The sequence below is a fragment of the Vipera ursinii genome, assembly GCF_947247035.1.
Source record: "Vipera ursinii genome assembly, chromosome: 1".
Taxonomy (NCBI): domain Eukaryota; kingdom Metazoa; phylum Chordata; class Lepidosauria; order Squamata; family Viperidae; genus Vipera; species Vipera ursinii.
Genome location: NC_139512.1, coordinates 351,445,511 through 351,461,761, shown reverse-complemented (window position 1 = coordinate 351,461,761; position 16,251 = coordinate 351,445,511). Strand labels below are relative to the sequence as shown.

At 47.9% G+C, this 16,251-nt stretch overlaps 1 protein-coding gene across 1 annotated transcript in view; it reads left to right on the top strand.

Moving 5' to 3' along the window:
* The window catches only part of AATF (apoptosis antagonizing transcription factor), a gene marked incomplete at its 5' end in the record, with an annotated part of 115,867 nt that overhangs the window by 55,870 nt on the left and 43,746 nt on the right, over nt 1-16,251 (top strand). Inside the window, 4 exons of the mRNA XM_083379743.1 lie at nt 4,441-4,552; nt 8,283-8,481; nt 9,369-9,533; nt 11,497-11,580. Coding sequence (XP_083235869.1) covers nt 4,441-4,552; nt 8,283-8,481; nt 9,369-9,533; nt 11,497-11,580 — 560 coding nt within the window. The remainder of the gene's footprint in view (nt 1-4,440; nt 4,553-8,282; nt 8,482-9,368; nt 9,534-11,496; nt 11,581-16,251) is intronic.

The following is a 16,251-nucleotide window of genomic DNA, read 5'->3' as shown; positions in this document are numbered from 1 at the left end:
CTATGTCATCTCAGACAAGTGACTATCTAGCCTCTTCTTAAAAATCTCCAGTGATGGAGCGCCCACGATTTCTGGGGGCAAGCTGTTCCACTGGTTGATTGTCCTCACTGTCAGGAAGTTTCTCCTTAGTTCCAGGTTGCTTCTCTCCTTGATCAGTTTCCATCCATTGTTTCTCGTCCTGCCCTCTGGTGCTCAGGTGAACAACCTGCCCCCCTCTGCCTCGTGGCAGCCCCTCAGATACTGGAAGACTGCTCATCGTGTCTCCCCTGTTTCTTCTTTTCTTTTCGCTAGCCAAACCCGAGTCCCATAGCCGTTCTTCGTATGTTTTAGCCTCCAGGCCTTTGAACAGAGACGACGGAAGGTACAATACGCCGATGAAGCAGCTCAGTCACTCTCTGTTAGCCTTTTCAGAAACTGGCATCCAGAGCAGAAGTAATACATATGTTGCCGTCTCTCTGCATATGCCAGTTGTCAGCAGCAGGGATGCCCCCCCCTCCTCCTCCCCCTCCCCCTTTAATGCATCTCCAGTGCCTCCACCATTCAGGAATAAATATGTACTGTGCTTGATGGCAAAAATAATTCCCCCACTTTATCTCGGCTTTGTTCCTTTGGAAAGCCTGCCTTCCATTCCTCCGGCAGGGTGATACGCTGCCTTCTTTTGAGGCCTTTTTGTCGGTGGCTAAGCCACAGTTTGGAATGAATGGGCTGGCGTTTTTCAACCTGCTAAAGCCGGCGAGAGGGAGGCAGGCAGGCACAGGATAAATGGGAAATGTGTTCTGGGCTGTCTCCTTACCACTAATCCAGAAACATGGCTTGCGGAAGACTTCCAGATTTAAAAAGAAGCAGACAAGTCTGTTGATTTTCCCTAATGGCAGTCTTGGGGTGGGGGGCTGTAATTTGGGAAATAATATTTCTTTGCACGGAGAAGGCCATACCTTCAGCTTCCAGAATCTCCTGTCAGAACTGATGGTTCAACGTAGCTTCTTAAGGCTTTGCAAGCTTTCCACTAATTCAGGGCTTTTCAACCTTTTCACCCCATTGTACCACTTTTAGGATATGGCAACATCCGAGGACCACCAGTCGCCTAGCAAGGGGTCAAAAACCTGATGACGAAAAAAAGAAAAAAAAGAAAAAAGTGATGAAGTACAGGTAGTCCTCGACTTACAACAGTTCGCTTAGTGACTGTTAGTTATAACGGCACTGAAAAAAGTGCACCCCAAGCCACAGCCGAGCAAGACACCTGCCTGCCTGCCCGGCAGCACTCTTCCTCCTGTCCGAGGTTTTCATTGTTGTGAGCATTTCTGTTGAGGATTGGCAGCGGGGGTGGGGTGGGGGGTTGTTTGGTTTTTATTTCTCCCCCCCCCCCCCCGTGCTGGGTGGTTGCAGCAGGTTTTGGTCACTTCACATGACCCTGGGACACTGTGACTGTCATAAATATGAATCAGTTGCCAAGCATCTGAATGTAAATCACAAGACCCTGTAGATGCTGCAACATTCCAGCTGATTGGCACTTCTTCTGGGCTCAGCAGAAGCGCCAGGATCAGCTGGAGCCTGGCACTGATCCTGGTGCTTCCGCTGAGCCCTGACAGCCCTGCAGCTCCAGCCATCTCTCACTCAGGCTTGTGCGGTGCTGCCACCGGTTCAGCTCATTCCCCTCCCCCGCTACCACTTTTCTAGGATGGTTGCTTACCACCTGCCAGATGCCAATGTACCACAGGTGGTACCTGTACCACTGGTTGAAAAGCCCTGCACTAATTCACCACCGCTGCATGTGTCTCAGATATACAGAAAGTCCTACGTTGGGTCAGTGTTTTTCACCCTGGACAACTTGAGATGACTGGACTTCAACTGCCAGAATTCTCCAGCCAGCATGCTGCCTGGAGACGTCTAGGAGTTGAAGTCCTGACAGCTTAAAGTTGGCAAGTTTAAGAAACATTGTTCCAGTTTAATAGTTTCGGTCATGGGAACCAGGTACGAGCTCTTCATAAGAGCTTCGGGAGCTACTTGTGGGGTGGAACAATGAGGCTAGTTCTAGATCTGATTTAGTGGAAAGCAGCTTTTTGTGTCTTCTCTCCCCAAAGATTTTCATTCTTTGTCAACCTCCCTTTGCGGTAATTGGCCATTCCAGAATTCTTCTGACCGACTTGCCAGCTTGGTGAGGCAGTCCAGATAAGAAGCGTGTGCAGATGAACTACAGGTAGTCCAGACTTATGACCATAATGGAGCCTTGTCAGGCCCAAGAAATCGGGAAGCAAGGCAGCTCAAGTGACTGTATAGGTTAATTGCATGCTAACACACTCTACAACAAGGGTAGGCAACCTTGGCTCTTTTATGACTCGTGGACTTCAACTCCCAGAATTCCTGAGCCAGCATGCTGGCTCAGGAATTCTGGGAGTTGAAGTCCACGAGTCATAAAAGAGCCAAGGTTGCCTACCCCTGCTCTACAAGAATCAGATCTACTAAAAGTCAAGGCAAATTGGCCGTACATAAGAATCTATGGTAGTGAAGGTGGGCTGGAGTTAAATCTCTTGTGGGTGTGAAAGGACTTGAGACTAATGACTTGTTTGGCCCCTCCTTCGGGCTCAGCCTGGTCATTTCCTATAGCCCAGAATAATGGTCATCAGTCGTATCAATTGTTAAGTGGGTTACCATATGACCTGGATCCAATTTTACAGTGTTTTTTTGCAGCTTAGCCATTAAATGAATGCCGCAGTTGTGAATCAAATGCAGTCGTCGTTGAATGAGCCCATTGTACCCAATGGGTGGGTGTTTTGTTTTGTTTTTGCTAGAGACTGGAAATAAAGACCAGTTTCCGGCAAAAACACCATTGTAATTTGTGGCCGTGTGACCTCAGGACATTGCAAATGGCTGTAAACGTGGGCTGGTTGGCAACTGCCATCAGTTGAGGGGTGGTGGTGGTTGTCAGCTGTGTCCTGGGGAGATTCATCACAACTTCCAATAGTTGCTAAGATCCCAGTCGTAAGTCGAGGGCCACCTGTAATTCAACTTTAGTATAAGATTATATCAACCCAGTTTTGCAAGTCGGGAAATACATTTCTGCCCCGTCACTTTTGCAGTTCACAAAACTAGGCAGGGTTTCTTCTGAGATCTCCCGTGCCCTCTGCAGGCTAAGCTTCTTCGTATCTGACTATTCACCGTGGAAGCAGGTCTTTCCCTGGTCTTTGTGGTCATTCGCAATAAAGGAGAGTATTTGTAGTTCAGGGTTGAAATGAGGAGGTCCTTGGTGCTCTCTGGACTTGGTTGTTTGCTTGCAGACAAAGTTTCAATACCCAAACTAGGTAATAATCATCCGTGACTAGAGGAGCCGTGGTGGCTCAGTGGTTAGAGTGCAGTATTACAGGCTAACTCTGCCGACGACCAGCAGTTCGATGCTGGTCGGCTCAAGGTTGACTCGGCCTTCCTTCCTTCCGAGGTCGGTAAAATGAGGACCCAGATTGTTGGCGGCCATATGCTGACTCTGTAAACCGCTTAGAGAGGTCTGTGAAGCGGTATATAAGTCTTGAGTGCTGTTGCTGTTGCTGATTTGGGTAATGAAACAGCCAAGCTCAGAGAGCAACCAGCATATATTTACTAGGTTTTGCAGCATCCTGGAATCATATCCTGTTTGTGACCTTCCCATCTGCCTTCCAACAATGCTTAAGGACCACGTGATTTGCCTAACTGCAGTAATTTGCTTAACAGCCGTGGCAAAAAGGTTGTAAAAATTGGCTGTGACTCATTTAACGGCCACCTTGCTGAGCAAGCAAAATGCTGGTCAGAGTCATAAGTCAAGGACTCCAGTGAACACTAAGGACCCCTCAAGATCACTCCTGCGCACTTTTACATCAGCATGCAAAGTAAAACAATCCTGTGTGTTCTCCAGGTGGTGAATTTGTAAAAGATTTCCCTAGCAGCATCTTACTGTCCAGTAAAAATCAGGGGTGGAAAAGACTTACTCTGGGCCATGCCCAACCTCTGTTAGGTTCTTAATATCCTCTTCTCGTACCAAATGTGCGCCATTCCTTGCAGAGTCATCTTAAGGTAAAGGTAAAGGTTCCCCCGCACATGCGTGCTAGTCGTTTCCGACTCTAGGGGCCGGTGCTCATCTCCGTTTCAAAGCCAAAGAGCCAGCGCTTGTCCGAGGATGTCTCCGTGGTCATGTGGCCGGCATGACTAGACGCCAAAGGCTCCCGGAACGCTGTTACCTTCCCACCGTAGTGGTCCCTATTTTTCTACTTGCATTTTTACGTGCTTTCGAACTGCTAGGTTGGCAGAAGCTGGGACGAGTAACAGGCGCTCACTCTGCTACGCGGCACTCGGGATTCGACCCGCCAAACTGCCGACCTTCTGATCGACAAGCTCAGCGTCCTAACCCACTGAGCCACCGCGTCCCCTGAGTCATCTTAAGGCACTGGACAACTTTCTCATTTCTCCCCACAGGTTACAAAGCGTTAAAGTCTTTGCTGAGAAGCCTGGTGGATCTTCAGGATGAGCTGTGGCACCAGAACTCGGGGACCAGACATTTGGTAGCAGGACAAGAGAAAGAGGAGAGGTAAGGAAGACTGTGACGGCGGTGACTGGGGAACGGACGGGCAGAGGCCACAAAACACCTTTTCAACATTGGGGGGGGGGAAGAGGAAAAAAAATAGATGGGGGTCAGCCCTCAAACCCAGCTTACAATCACAATTGAGCCCAAAGCTTCTGTTGCTAAGCGAGACGGGTGTGAAGTGAATTTGGCCCCCTTTTACAACCTTCCTTGCCAAACATGTTAAGTGAATCACTGCGGTTGTTTAGAATAGAACGACAGAGTTGGAAGGGACCTTGTAGGTCATCTAGTCCAACCCCCCGCCCAAGCAGGAGACCCTACACCATTTCTGACAGATGGCAGTCCAGTCTCTTCTTGAAAGCTTCCAGCGATGAAGCTCCCAGAGCCTTGGTGGAGCAGTGGGCTAATGCCTCCTTAAGTAACACCAGCTGCCTGCAATTAGTGCAGGTTCGCATCCCACCAGGCTCAAGGTTGACTCAGCCTTCCATCCTTCCCAGGTAGGTAAAATAAGGACCCAGATTGTTGGGGGCAATTAAGCTGACTTTGTAATAATGCCGCTTGGGGCCCCCCGAAAGCCCTAATAAGCAGGCATATACATAGAATGAAGGCTACTGCTAAGCTTGTAAGCCGCCCTGAGTCTTCGGAGAAGGGCGGGATATAAATGGAATTAAAAATTTTTTAAAAAAATAGCTTCTGAAGGCAAATCTGTTGCCTTGATTGATTGTTCTCACTGTCAGGAAATTTCTCCTTATTTCCAGGTTGAATCTCTCCTTGATCAGTTTCCATCCGTTATTCCTTGTCTGGCCTTCGGGTGCTTTAGAAAATACTGTAGGTTGACCCCCTCCTCTCTCTGTGACAGCCCCTCAGATATTGCATCACCGCTGTCCTGTCTCCCCTGGCCCTTCTCTTCACTAGACTAGCCATGCCCAGTTCCTGTAACCGTTCCACGTATGTTTTAGCCTCCAGTCCCCTGATCATCTTAGTTGCTCTTCTCTGCTTCTCTGGCTTCCCCATTGACTTAGGCATGATCAGCATCTAGTGGCGCAACCCCAAAACTAATTTAAGGAAAACTCATTGGATTTACTTTAAGGAATTCTGGGAGTGGACGTCCCACCAGTCGCAAAATTGCCAGAGTTGCCCACCCCTGATTTATACAGTACGTAGAACCCCGATCACGAGTGGCCATATGGGCTGAGGCTGAAAAAGAGCCGATCCTGAAAACCTCTGGCAATACCGATGTCTCAATTTAGAAAAGACCACGCTGAGGCTTCTGCAAGCATACTTCACTTGCCCGATTATTATTATTATTATTATTATTTTTTCCATTCCCCCTTTGCATTAGGCCTAAGGCTTATCCAGGGATAAGGTTCAAAGCTGTAGAAAGACTTGTTCCCGTTTCATCGGGTATTATCTGCCTGTGTGATTACATGGCTTTAACGGGATTAGCTATTCATAGTGGGAAAAAATGCAATCAGCCTCTGTTGACCATGAGGCTAAATGGGAATGCCATGTTCAGGGGCACTATACCATCGAAGGCCAAAATGATCTGAAGCGGTAAAGGATACATCAGCCTCTTTCATGCTCCACTTTAACCGAATAACAGAATGGGAAGGGACCTTGGAGGTCTTCTAGTCCAACCCCCTGCTCCAGCAGGAAACTCTACAACTAGTCCTCGATTTACAACAGTTTGTTTAGTGGCTGTTCGAAGTTACAACGGCACTAAAAAAAAGTGGCTTGTGACCGTTTTTCACACTTACGACCCGTGGTCACATAGCCAACATTCAGGCACTTGGCAGCTGACTTATATTGATGACGGTTGCAGTGTCCCTGGGTCACAGGATCAACCTTTTGTGACCTTCTGGCAAACAAAGTCAGTGGGAAAGCCAGATCCACTTAACAACATGTTATTAGCCTTAACACCTGCAGGGATTCCCTTAACGACTGTGGCGAGAAAGGTTGTAAAATGGGGCAAAACTCACTTAACCACTGTCTTGCTTAGCAACAGAAATTTGGGCCTCCATTGTGGCCATAAGTCGAGAACTACCTGTAGTCGAGAACTACTTCAGACAACTGATTATCCAATCTCTTCTTAAAAACGTCCGGTGTTGGAGCATTCACCACTACTGGAGGCAGGTTGTTCCACTGGTTAATTGTTCTAACTGTCAGGAAATTTCTTCTTAGTTCTAGGTTGCTTCTCTCCTTGATGAGTTTCCATCCGTTGCTTTCAGTTTGACAGCCTTGCACTTATCGTAGGTTACCTGTTGGTAACTTAAGTTTGGGCATAAACCGTACTACCATGTTTCCCTGAAAATAAGACCTGGTCTTTTTTTTTTTGCCTCCAAAAGAGGCCCCAGGTCTTATTTTTCGGGGGGTGTCTTTTCCACTCGCCTCCGGCACCGAAAGCCCTGCCAGCCGACCCACTTCTTCAGCGGCATCCCCCGGCCTGCATTTCATAGTCAGAGGCCTTTCCGGCTTTCTGGGAGGCCTCTGCAGCCGAGAACCGAGCTATGGATTCAATCCATAGCTCGGTTCTCAGCTGCAAAGGCCTTCCGGAAAGGCCTCTGACTGAAAGGTGGGCTGCAACAGTAAGTGGGTGTGGGGCACGTGGGGTAGCTCCACCCCCGGTCCCCCACCCCTGCCCTAGCTTGATTTTTAGGTGTGTGCCTCGCCCCAAAACTAGGGCTTATTTGGGGGGGGGGCAGGGCTTATATTAGGCCCACCCCCAAAACTCAAGTTAGGGATTATTTTCAGGGCAGGTTTTACTTCCGGGGAAGCACGGTTGTTCTGTTCCAGCCTACTACCGGCCCTGCAGAAAAGTCAGGGACAACCCCTTTACAAAAGGCAAAAGGTTGGAAGTAAGCCCGCCAAATTTATTTACACAAAACAGATCCAAAACAGAGCAAACTGAGCAAAACAAAATACGCACCACTAAAACAGAAGCTGTACAAACCGGTTGCCTTCAGCCACCAGCCCTCCCACACATTCCCCTTTTAAACAGTTTCAAGGCGTGGCTTCTCTTTGCCTCCTTCTGAGGTGCCCCATTGCCTTCCTCTGTTTACTCCTGCTTGACTGCCTCCTGCTTCGGGCGTCCTTGAACAGGGCCAGCTGTGGGTCATCTTCATCCACGCTGTCAGGCTCACACAGCTGGGTCTGAGTAGTAACCAGATGGGAGGGGCCTGGCTGAGAGCTCTGCGATGCCTCAGAACTGTCCTCTGCAGGCTCTCCAAACCCCTCCTCCTCCTCCTCCTCCTCCTCCTCCTCCTCCTCCTCCTCCTCCTCCTCCTCCTCTGAATCGTCCAACCCAACTGCCGAACCCACAGGCTGGCACTGAATCACAACACCGGTAAAGAAGAGCCTTGGTGGACCAGTGGGCTAATGCTTCCTTAAGTAACACCAGCTGCCTGCAATTAGTGCAGGTTCGCATCCCACCAGGCTCAAGGTTGACTCAGCCTTCCATCCTTCCCAGGTAGGTAAAATGAGGACCCAGATTGTTGGGGGCAATTAAGCTGACTTTGTAATAATGCCGCTTGGGGAGTGTGTGAAAGCCCTAATAAGCAGGCATATACATAGAATGAAGGCTACTGCCAAGCTTGTAAGCCGCCCTGAGTCTTCGGAGAAGGGCGGGATATAAATGGAATTAAAATAAAATTAAAATAAAAGAAAGAAAGAAAGAAAGCTATCAGGAGATGCTTGGATAGCTCTGTAAGACTAAATGCTCCACCACCTTTATTGCCAGTGATGAAGAGGTCTCAAGTGGCAGCGATGAAGCTGAGGAAGGGAAGAAGGTTGCGCAGAGGCCGCCCAAACGGAAGCTGGAGATGGACGACTACCCTGAATTTGCCTCCAAGCGGTTTGCTGAGTTTCGAGTCTATAGAAACAGCACCCTACAGAAGTGGCACGACAAGACCAAGCTGGCTTCTGGCAAACTGGGCAAGGCAAGTATTTCTTCTTTATCCCGGGAAGTGAGGAGGGATGCCTGGTATGAACTCACCAGCCTGGTGCCTGTGAGTTCTAGTCCTGCCTTAGTCACAAAAGCCGTCTGGGTGACTTTGGGCCAGTCATCAGGAGATGGGGAGTTTTAGTCCTGCCTTAGGCATGAAAGCCAGCTGAGTCACTGTGAGCCAATCACTAGGAGATTGTGAGTTCTAGTCCTGCTTTAGGCATGAAAGCCAGCTGAGTCACTGTGAGCCAATCACTAGGAGATTGTAAATTCTAGTCCTGCTTTAGGCATGAAAGCCAGCTGAGTCACTGTGAGCCAATCACCAGGAGACTGTGAGTTCTAGTCCTGCCTTAGGCATGAAAGCTGACTTTGGGCCAGTCACCAGGACCTTGCGAGTTCTAGTTCTGCCATAGGCATGAAAGTCAGCTGGGTCACCGGGGGCCGATCACCAGGAGACTTGTGAATTCTAGTCCCACCTTAGGTATGAAAGCTGGTTGGGTGACTTTGGGCAAGTCACTCTTTCTCAGCCCAGCCCACCTCGCTGGGTGGTTGTAATGGGGAAAATAGGAGGAGGAAAGAGGCATGTATGCCACCGTTGAGCTATTTATACAAATAAAGCAGAGGATTGGATGGATGGATCGATGGATGGATGGATCGATGGATGAACCAGATCAGCTTGAAGAAAAATTTACAAGTGAAGGTAAACCCTCCCAAAAGCAAATAGTGTGATCAATGTGTAAAAGAAAATAAATAAATAGCAGTAGGAAAGAATTTCTGCTCATTGGCTGGTAAAGAAAGACAGAGGGGGTGGGGTGGGGGCCTTGGGAAGGAAACTTCAGTGTCTTTTTCTGCTTTCCCTCACGTTGCTTGATCCTCTTCCAGGGTTTTGGTGCCTTTGAGCGATCCATCTTGACTCAAGTAGATCATATTCTGATGGACAAAGAGAGGTTACTCCGGCGGACACAGACCAAGAGGTCAGCCTACAGGGTGCTGGGAAAACCCCCGTCGGCTGCTGAGGTGCTTCCAGAAACCGAGACAGGCGAGACGGTAAGCGGAGGGAACAATTTGATTCTCTTATCTGGAGGAAATTGATTTGAGGGAAAGAAAAGCCAGTCGCAACAAACTTAGCCACAGAGGTTTTTGGTCCCAGTTATGTCAAGGATAGGGACGCGGTGGCTCAGTGGGTTAGGACGCTGAGCTTGTCGATCAGAAGGTCGAATCCCGAGTGCCGCGTAACAGAGTGAGCGCCTATTATGCGTCCCAGCTTCTGCCAACCTAGCAGTTCAAAAGCGCATAAAAATGCAAGTAGAAAAATAGGGACCACCACGGTGGGAAGGCGTCTAGTCATGCCGGCCACATGAACACGGAGACGTCCTCGGACAAGCGCTGGCTCTTCGGCTTTGAAATGGAGATGAGCACCAGCCCCTAGAGTCGGAAACGACTAGCACACATGTGCGGGGGAACCTTTACCTTTATGTCAAGGATGACTTGTTAATGAATTGCTAAGTGAACGGGGCAAGTTGTTCAATGATTCCACTTAAAACCAATGGGCGTTTTTTTTTTTTTTTGTGGTTGCGCGATCACGGGACACTGCAGATCACCATAAATGCAAGCCAGTTGTTTAGTGCCCAAAGCACAATCGCCTTCCCACCCGATGGGCGTGCAGGGGGTGTGTTTGCAGTTGTCGGAACTCCGGATCCAGGTTTGTTTTAACTTGAAACGGTCACTAAGTGAGGACTATCTGTAAACTGCTTCCTGCAAGGTGAGGTGGACTGAGATGGAGCAGCTTTACCAGTTTCCTTACGGTAAACGACTGCTTGCTGCAGCTGTATGACACATTTGCTTGGAGAGCTGCGTTTTTGTGAACCTTCCCATTTTGTATGCATGGTTGACTTCCCTCCCCCAGTTCAAATCCTGGATAACTAGACTAATGTGTCATGTTTATAAGCTATCATCTGATCTGAAAATCAGGGACTTGTTTGCTTGAGCTGTGCAAAGACGTATGATGGATGATGGTCTTCCCAGACCTTCTCACTCCGTAAAGAATGAACATATGAAAGAGAACAGAATAGGCCTGCCTTCTGTCTCCATTTGTGCGTCCATATATTAGAGATGAATTGTGTATGCACAAAACCTTCTCTTGGTTTTGAAGTCAAAGCATACCCCAAGATGCTCGAAACAGCTCATTTAAAGTTCAAGGCGGTAGTAACCCTTTTGAAACGGGAGATTTCATGGTATTTCACATTCAAAACAGTTCAGAATGAAGCATTTTGCATATTCTTAGAATTTCTGGAGCAACAGATAGCAAGCACTGCAAGAGAGTTGTGGGGAGGTTAAAAAAGGAAGGAAGAGTAGACATAAAACAGTAAAAAAAAAAGGAAAGTTAGCCTGTTGACAGCTTATCTCATAAACAGCAATCCAATCCAGGTGAAGAGAAAGCTGAGAAGAAGAAAAAATGTAAATTATCGGAAGAGATTCTGCTTTATCTCTTAAATGGCAACTCAGCCCAGGTGGAGAGAAAGCTGGGAAGAAGTATTTCAATGTGTTTAAGCATCTCCATCTTAATGAACTCACCCAAAAAAAAAGGCTGGGAAATTCCTCTTAGGCTGTCCAGGAGTCTCTGTTGACCGCAGAGTAGCATTTAATAAAACCTGTGTAGTTCTAGCTTACTTGTTCCTGACTTGCAGTGTGGAATCTGACGCTTGTGGTACCTTAAAAATGAGCACATATATTATTGCACACACAAGAAGAAATAGTATAGGATTTCCTGCCTACTAGATGACCTCCAAGGTCCCTTCCAACAGCTGCTGCTTCTTCTTCTTCTTCTTCTTCTTCTTCTTCTTCTTCTTCTTCTTCTTCTTCTTCTTCTTCTTCTTCTTCTTCTTCTTCTTCTTCTTCTCCTTCTCCTTCTCCTTCTCCTTCTCCTGTTCCTCCTCCTCCTCCTCCTCCTCCTCATCATCTAGGTTGGAGCTGAGATGGTCCTCACAGAAGTCTCTTTTCTTCCTTCTAGGAGACGGTTCCTCCAGCGATGTCAAATGCCCACCTCAAAGACCTGGATGTGGAGATCTTTGATGACGATGACTTTTATCATCAGGTGAGTCCCCACCTTCTAAGTAAGTGCAAAGTATTCAAGGAAAGACACCTGGACATGTTAAGGGTCCTCTACTTTTTTTTCCCATCATCCGACTCAGAGTTTATGGCAGGGAAGCCGTGGCCAAAAGAAATGTATGAAAGAGACACCCCCCCAATAAGCTTCTCAACTCATCTGATTGCTGCTGAGGCCAACATAGTTGAGTATGAGTAGGGAAAAATATTCATCCAAAAGCACATTCAGACGTTCTCCTGGATGCTCATTTTCCATCCCGACACAAATGCTAATGAACTGAAAAGCGTTACAGGTACTCCTCGGCTTACAACCGTAATGGCCTATCACAGCCGTAAGTCACGACAGTCATAAATCGGGTCGCTCACACAACCCTCCCGATTGTATGATCTTTTTTTGCCACGGTTGCTAAGTGAACAGTGAAGTTATAAAGTGACTGTTGCAGTCATTAAACAAACCAACGGTTCACCATGGGCTGGTTTTGCCGAAAACCGGAAGTAAATGCCGTTGGGGGGGGGGGGGCTGTGACACTGGGATGCTGCAAATATTGCCAAGTATCCAACATGTGATCATGTGACTGCGGGCGGAGGTAGCCATCGAAACTTCAGAACTGGTTCATGAGTACCACTGGGCAGGTCTTTTGAATGGTCACTGAGGGACTGGCTGTAACTCAAGGGCTAATATGTATTGTGAATAAATAGCATTAGCAACAGCATTTTAGACTTATATACTGCCCCATAGTGTTTCAAAACTCTCTGGTTTACAGTATAGAAGCATTATTTGCATATTGTCTCCAAACAATCTGGGTTTCTCCGACCACGGAAGGACGGAAGGCTGAGTGGGGCTTTGGGCTCCGTCAGGATCGAATTCCAGGCTGTGGGCAGAGTTAGTCTGCAATTCTGCATTCTAAAAGGCTCCTGAAAGTTCCTTTCTTCTTTCGTTTCCTTAAAAAAAAAGTTGGAGCATACCTGAACCCATGGGCCAAATATTGTCCGTCCGTGCTTCGGAAAGACCCCTAAAAGAAAAGGAGTTTGAAATCAAATTTGTAAGTCAGCATGGGAATGTGGGACTGAATTCAGCACTCTTTCCTCAAACTTCTCTGTATTCAAAATATGATAATGGGATGTTTCTAATTAAAAGGCTAAGCTGGAGCTGAGTGAGTGGACTTGGAGAGACTTGCATAGACACGCTATTTATATGCCACCCATCTCACAAAGCATGATTTGCATATGGGTGACGAATAATTCCTGGCGGAGTGTGGCTGTGGGTTTGTGGGCTATTGCCGTTCCTAGGAGTTGGAGGATTCTGTCTCATTTCTGACGTGCCTTTTGTGTGTGGTAGGGGTTCATCTTTGCGTGGTGGTTGGCTGTGTGGGTATGTTGTGGTTTGGGTGCAGGCAGCCATTTCTCTTGCACTTTTCTTAGTGTTGTGCTGCAGTGTGTCCTGGCCCTTTGGAAGAGGATCTGGACACAGTTTCTTTCGTGTGCGGGTGGGGGGGGTTGCTTGCAAAGCTGAGGATTTGGTCCGTGTGCGTGGGTTTGCGGTAGACATGGGTGTCCAGTTCTCCGTTGTCCAATCTTCTTATGTCGATGTCAAGGAATGGGAGGCTGTTGTCTGTTTTCTCATTGTGTGTGAATTTGATCCCAGGGAATATGTTATTGAGTAGGTGGTGTGTTTCTTCAGTTTGGGAGCATGTCCAGAATTTTGGTTGGAGGGTGGGTAAAGCTCTGCATTCGAGTCATTGCATGACTGTTTCTGCTATTAGGGTTCCCCTAAACTCCGCTTAACTCCACTGAAGCTGTCACCTAGTGTTGTGATTCCTCGCCAGCCAGTGGATCCGGCAGCTGAGTCTGAGGAATCAGATGAGGAGGAAGAGGGGCCTGGAGTGACATCAGAGTCAGAGGAAGGCTCTGAGGAGCTCCAAGACTTACAGTCGGATGAGGAGCCTGGCCCCTCTACTCGCGCTCAGGCTGAGACACAGCTGTGCTGGGAGTCTTGAGTTGGACAGTGACGAAGCGCAGCTGGGAAATATTCAGGATGCACGAAAACACCAGCAAGAGAAGCGAGTAGGACAGAGGAATGCAATGGGGCGGCTCCAAAGGCAAAGGAGAAGGCATTAGGAAGCCACGCCTTGGCTGAATAATAAAAGGGAAGGTATGGGAGGTGCTGGCTGCCCAAGGCAACTGTTCGTGTTGAGGATCGAGTTTCTGTGAACTGTGTTTGTTTGCCTTGGACATTGACTCAGGTCTGTGAATAATAAAAGGGATTAGTTTTTCTTGTGGTTCCTTGTTGGAAGAGGGTTTCTCCTTGTGAGCATAACAAGGACTCACATAGGCTGGGATAGAACACCTGGTATCGAAAAGTTCGAAAACCAACCCACAACCTCGGAGAACAAACCTTCATCCTCATTGTATGTGGGTCTTCGTCCAAGTAAAGATACGTGGCAGCCAGTATTTGCCTGACCATAAACTTGAGATAGACGTGGGCGACACGGCTTGCTGTGTTGTTTTGGAAACCTCTGTGGCCTGCAAAATAACACAAGGTAGTTCTCAACATACAACCACAATTGAGCCCAAAATTTCTGTTGCCAAGTGTTACGGGAATAATACCATTTCTTTTATATATAAATATTGTATTAATTTTCTATTTTTACAATCAAGTGCTTAATAGACAACATGATGACTGAGTCCATTAGTAATTCCCTGGTACATATAAGCTTCTTCAAACTCAACCCAATATTACACCATCCAATACATCCTCTCTTCTTCCGGTAATAGACATTTTTCCACACTAAGCAAATGCAATTCTTATTGTGGGAATAACACCTTTGTTAAGTGAATCTGCTTGTTAGAAGGTAATAAAAGGTGATCACACGACACTAGGGCACTGCAACCGTCGTAAATACATGCCAGTTGCCAAGGGTCTGAATTTTGGATCACGTGGCCATGGAGACGCTGCAGCAGTCATAAGTGTGAAAAACGTATAAGTACATTTTTTTCACTGCCGTTATAACTTCGCACGGTCACCAGATGAACTGTTGTAAGTCAAGGATTACCTGTGCAATGCAGCTTTTGAGTTGTGCTGCTGGAGAAGACTCTTGAGAATCCCTTGGACTGCAAGAAGATCAAATCAGTCAACCTTGAAGGAAATCAACCCGGATAGTTCTTTAGCATAGTGTTTCTCAATTTTGGCAAGCTCAAGACGCGTGGACTTCGACTCCCAGAGTTCCAAAGCTGGCCGGGGAATTCTGGGAGTTGAAGTCCACAGGCCAAGGTTGAGAAACATTGCTTTAGAAGGACAGATCCCGATGCGGAAGCTCAAATACTTTGGCCCCCAATGAGAAGAGACATTGGGAGAAGACCCTGAGGTTGGGAAAGATGGAAGGCAGAAGGAGAAAGAGACGGCAGAGGATGAGGTGGTTAGAAAATTGCATGAGAATGAGGCTTGCTGTTGAGAAAGGTTGTGGCTGGGTGTTGGTGAACACTGTGGCGTGTCACCCATAACACCACGGTGTCTCCCCTTTGACAGGTGTGTCACAGGGTTTGCCGTCACTGCCTTAAAGTAAGGCAGGAGATTGTGTCAATCAATAAAACAGAGAAGGAATTGACTGCTGGGCCAGTGAAGTTTCGAAATGTTGAGAAATTTGAATCGTATTGTGCCCTCTGCCCCCAACACACTTTAATTTGCTGTTCCCTGCCTCCAGACTTGAGAAGCGACTCAGCTGTCTTATCCCTTCTCCTGGGAGCAGGGGCGCCAAGGTTAATCCAAATTAAAGCTCAAAGCGAAGAGAGGAACAATCTGAATCCAAACGCATTCAGTTCCCGAGAATTGCCGCCGCCTACTTGAGGATTTCCCCTTGTAGTTTGAGGCCACGCGGGTCGAGAGCCTCAAGCTGAAACAGGAGCGCTTCCGGTTTGAATTTAGGGGTGCTGTTTTTTTTTTTAAACCCCTTCTTTAGGGAGCAGATGCTGCTCGCGTGCTCCGTGCTCCGACGGCGCGCGCCTCCTCATCGGCACCTGTCAAACGGAGAAAGGGGCAAGGTCCCAGATGCCAACATCTGGCAGCTGAACATGAAACAGCCTTGACTTTGGGATGCCCTGCTATCTCTAAACACAGAGCTGTGGGGGCTTCCGTCATTTACCTGGATCTGGCAGCGGCTTGTGACAGCTTAGCAGCCCCTCATATATCACAGGTAGACATCTGCCTGTACTTTTGATGCTCCTTCTCTTTCGCTCTGTCTTTCTCTCCCTCTCTTTCCTCTTCCCCCAGGTGGCTTCTTGGAAGAGACGGTCAGCAAAGGTCACTCCCTCGTGGTATCTGTGTAGTTGTGGAGATTGGGGACCCCACTCCTCCCTCTTTGACAGACGGCTCAAATCCTGGGTGGTGATAAGGTGCAAATAGGGGGACGTGTGTTTCCTCTCCCTTCCCAACGAAACGGACTTCATGAAAGCCGTTTATTTCTCAGGGGAGGAAAACAGAGCTGGAGAAAGGCTTTGAGAGGCAAGGGGGGAGGGGATTGGGCCCCTAGTTTACTCTTCCCCTCCATGAATAAGTCACACAGACACACACACACACACACACACACACACACACACACACACACACACACACACACAGGGGTTCGAGTGAGAGAGAGTGACTGGAACAACCAGTTTTTCTTCC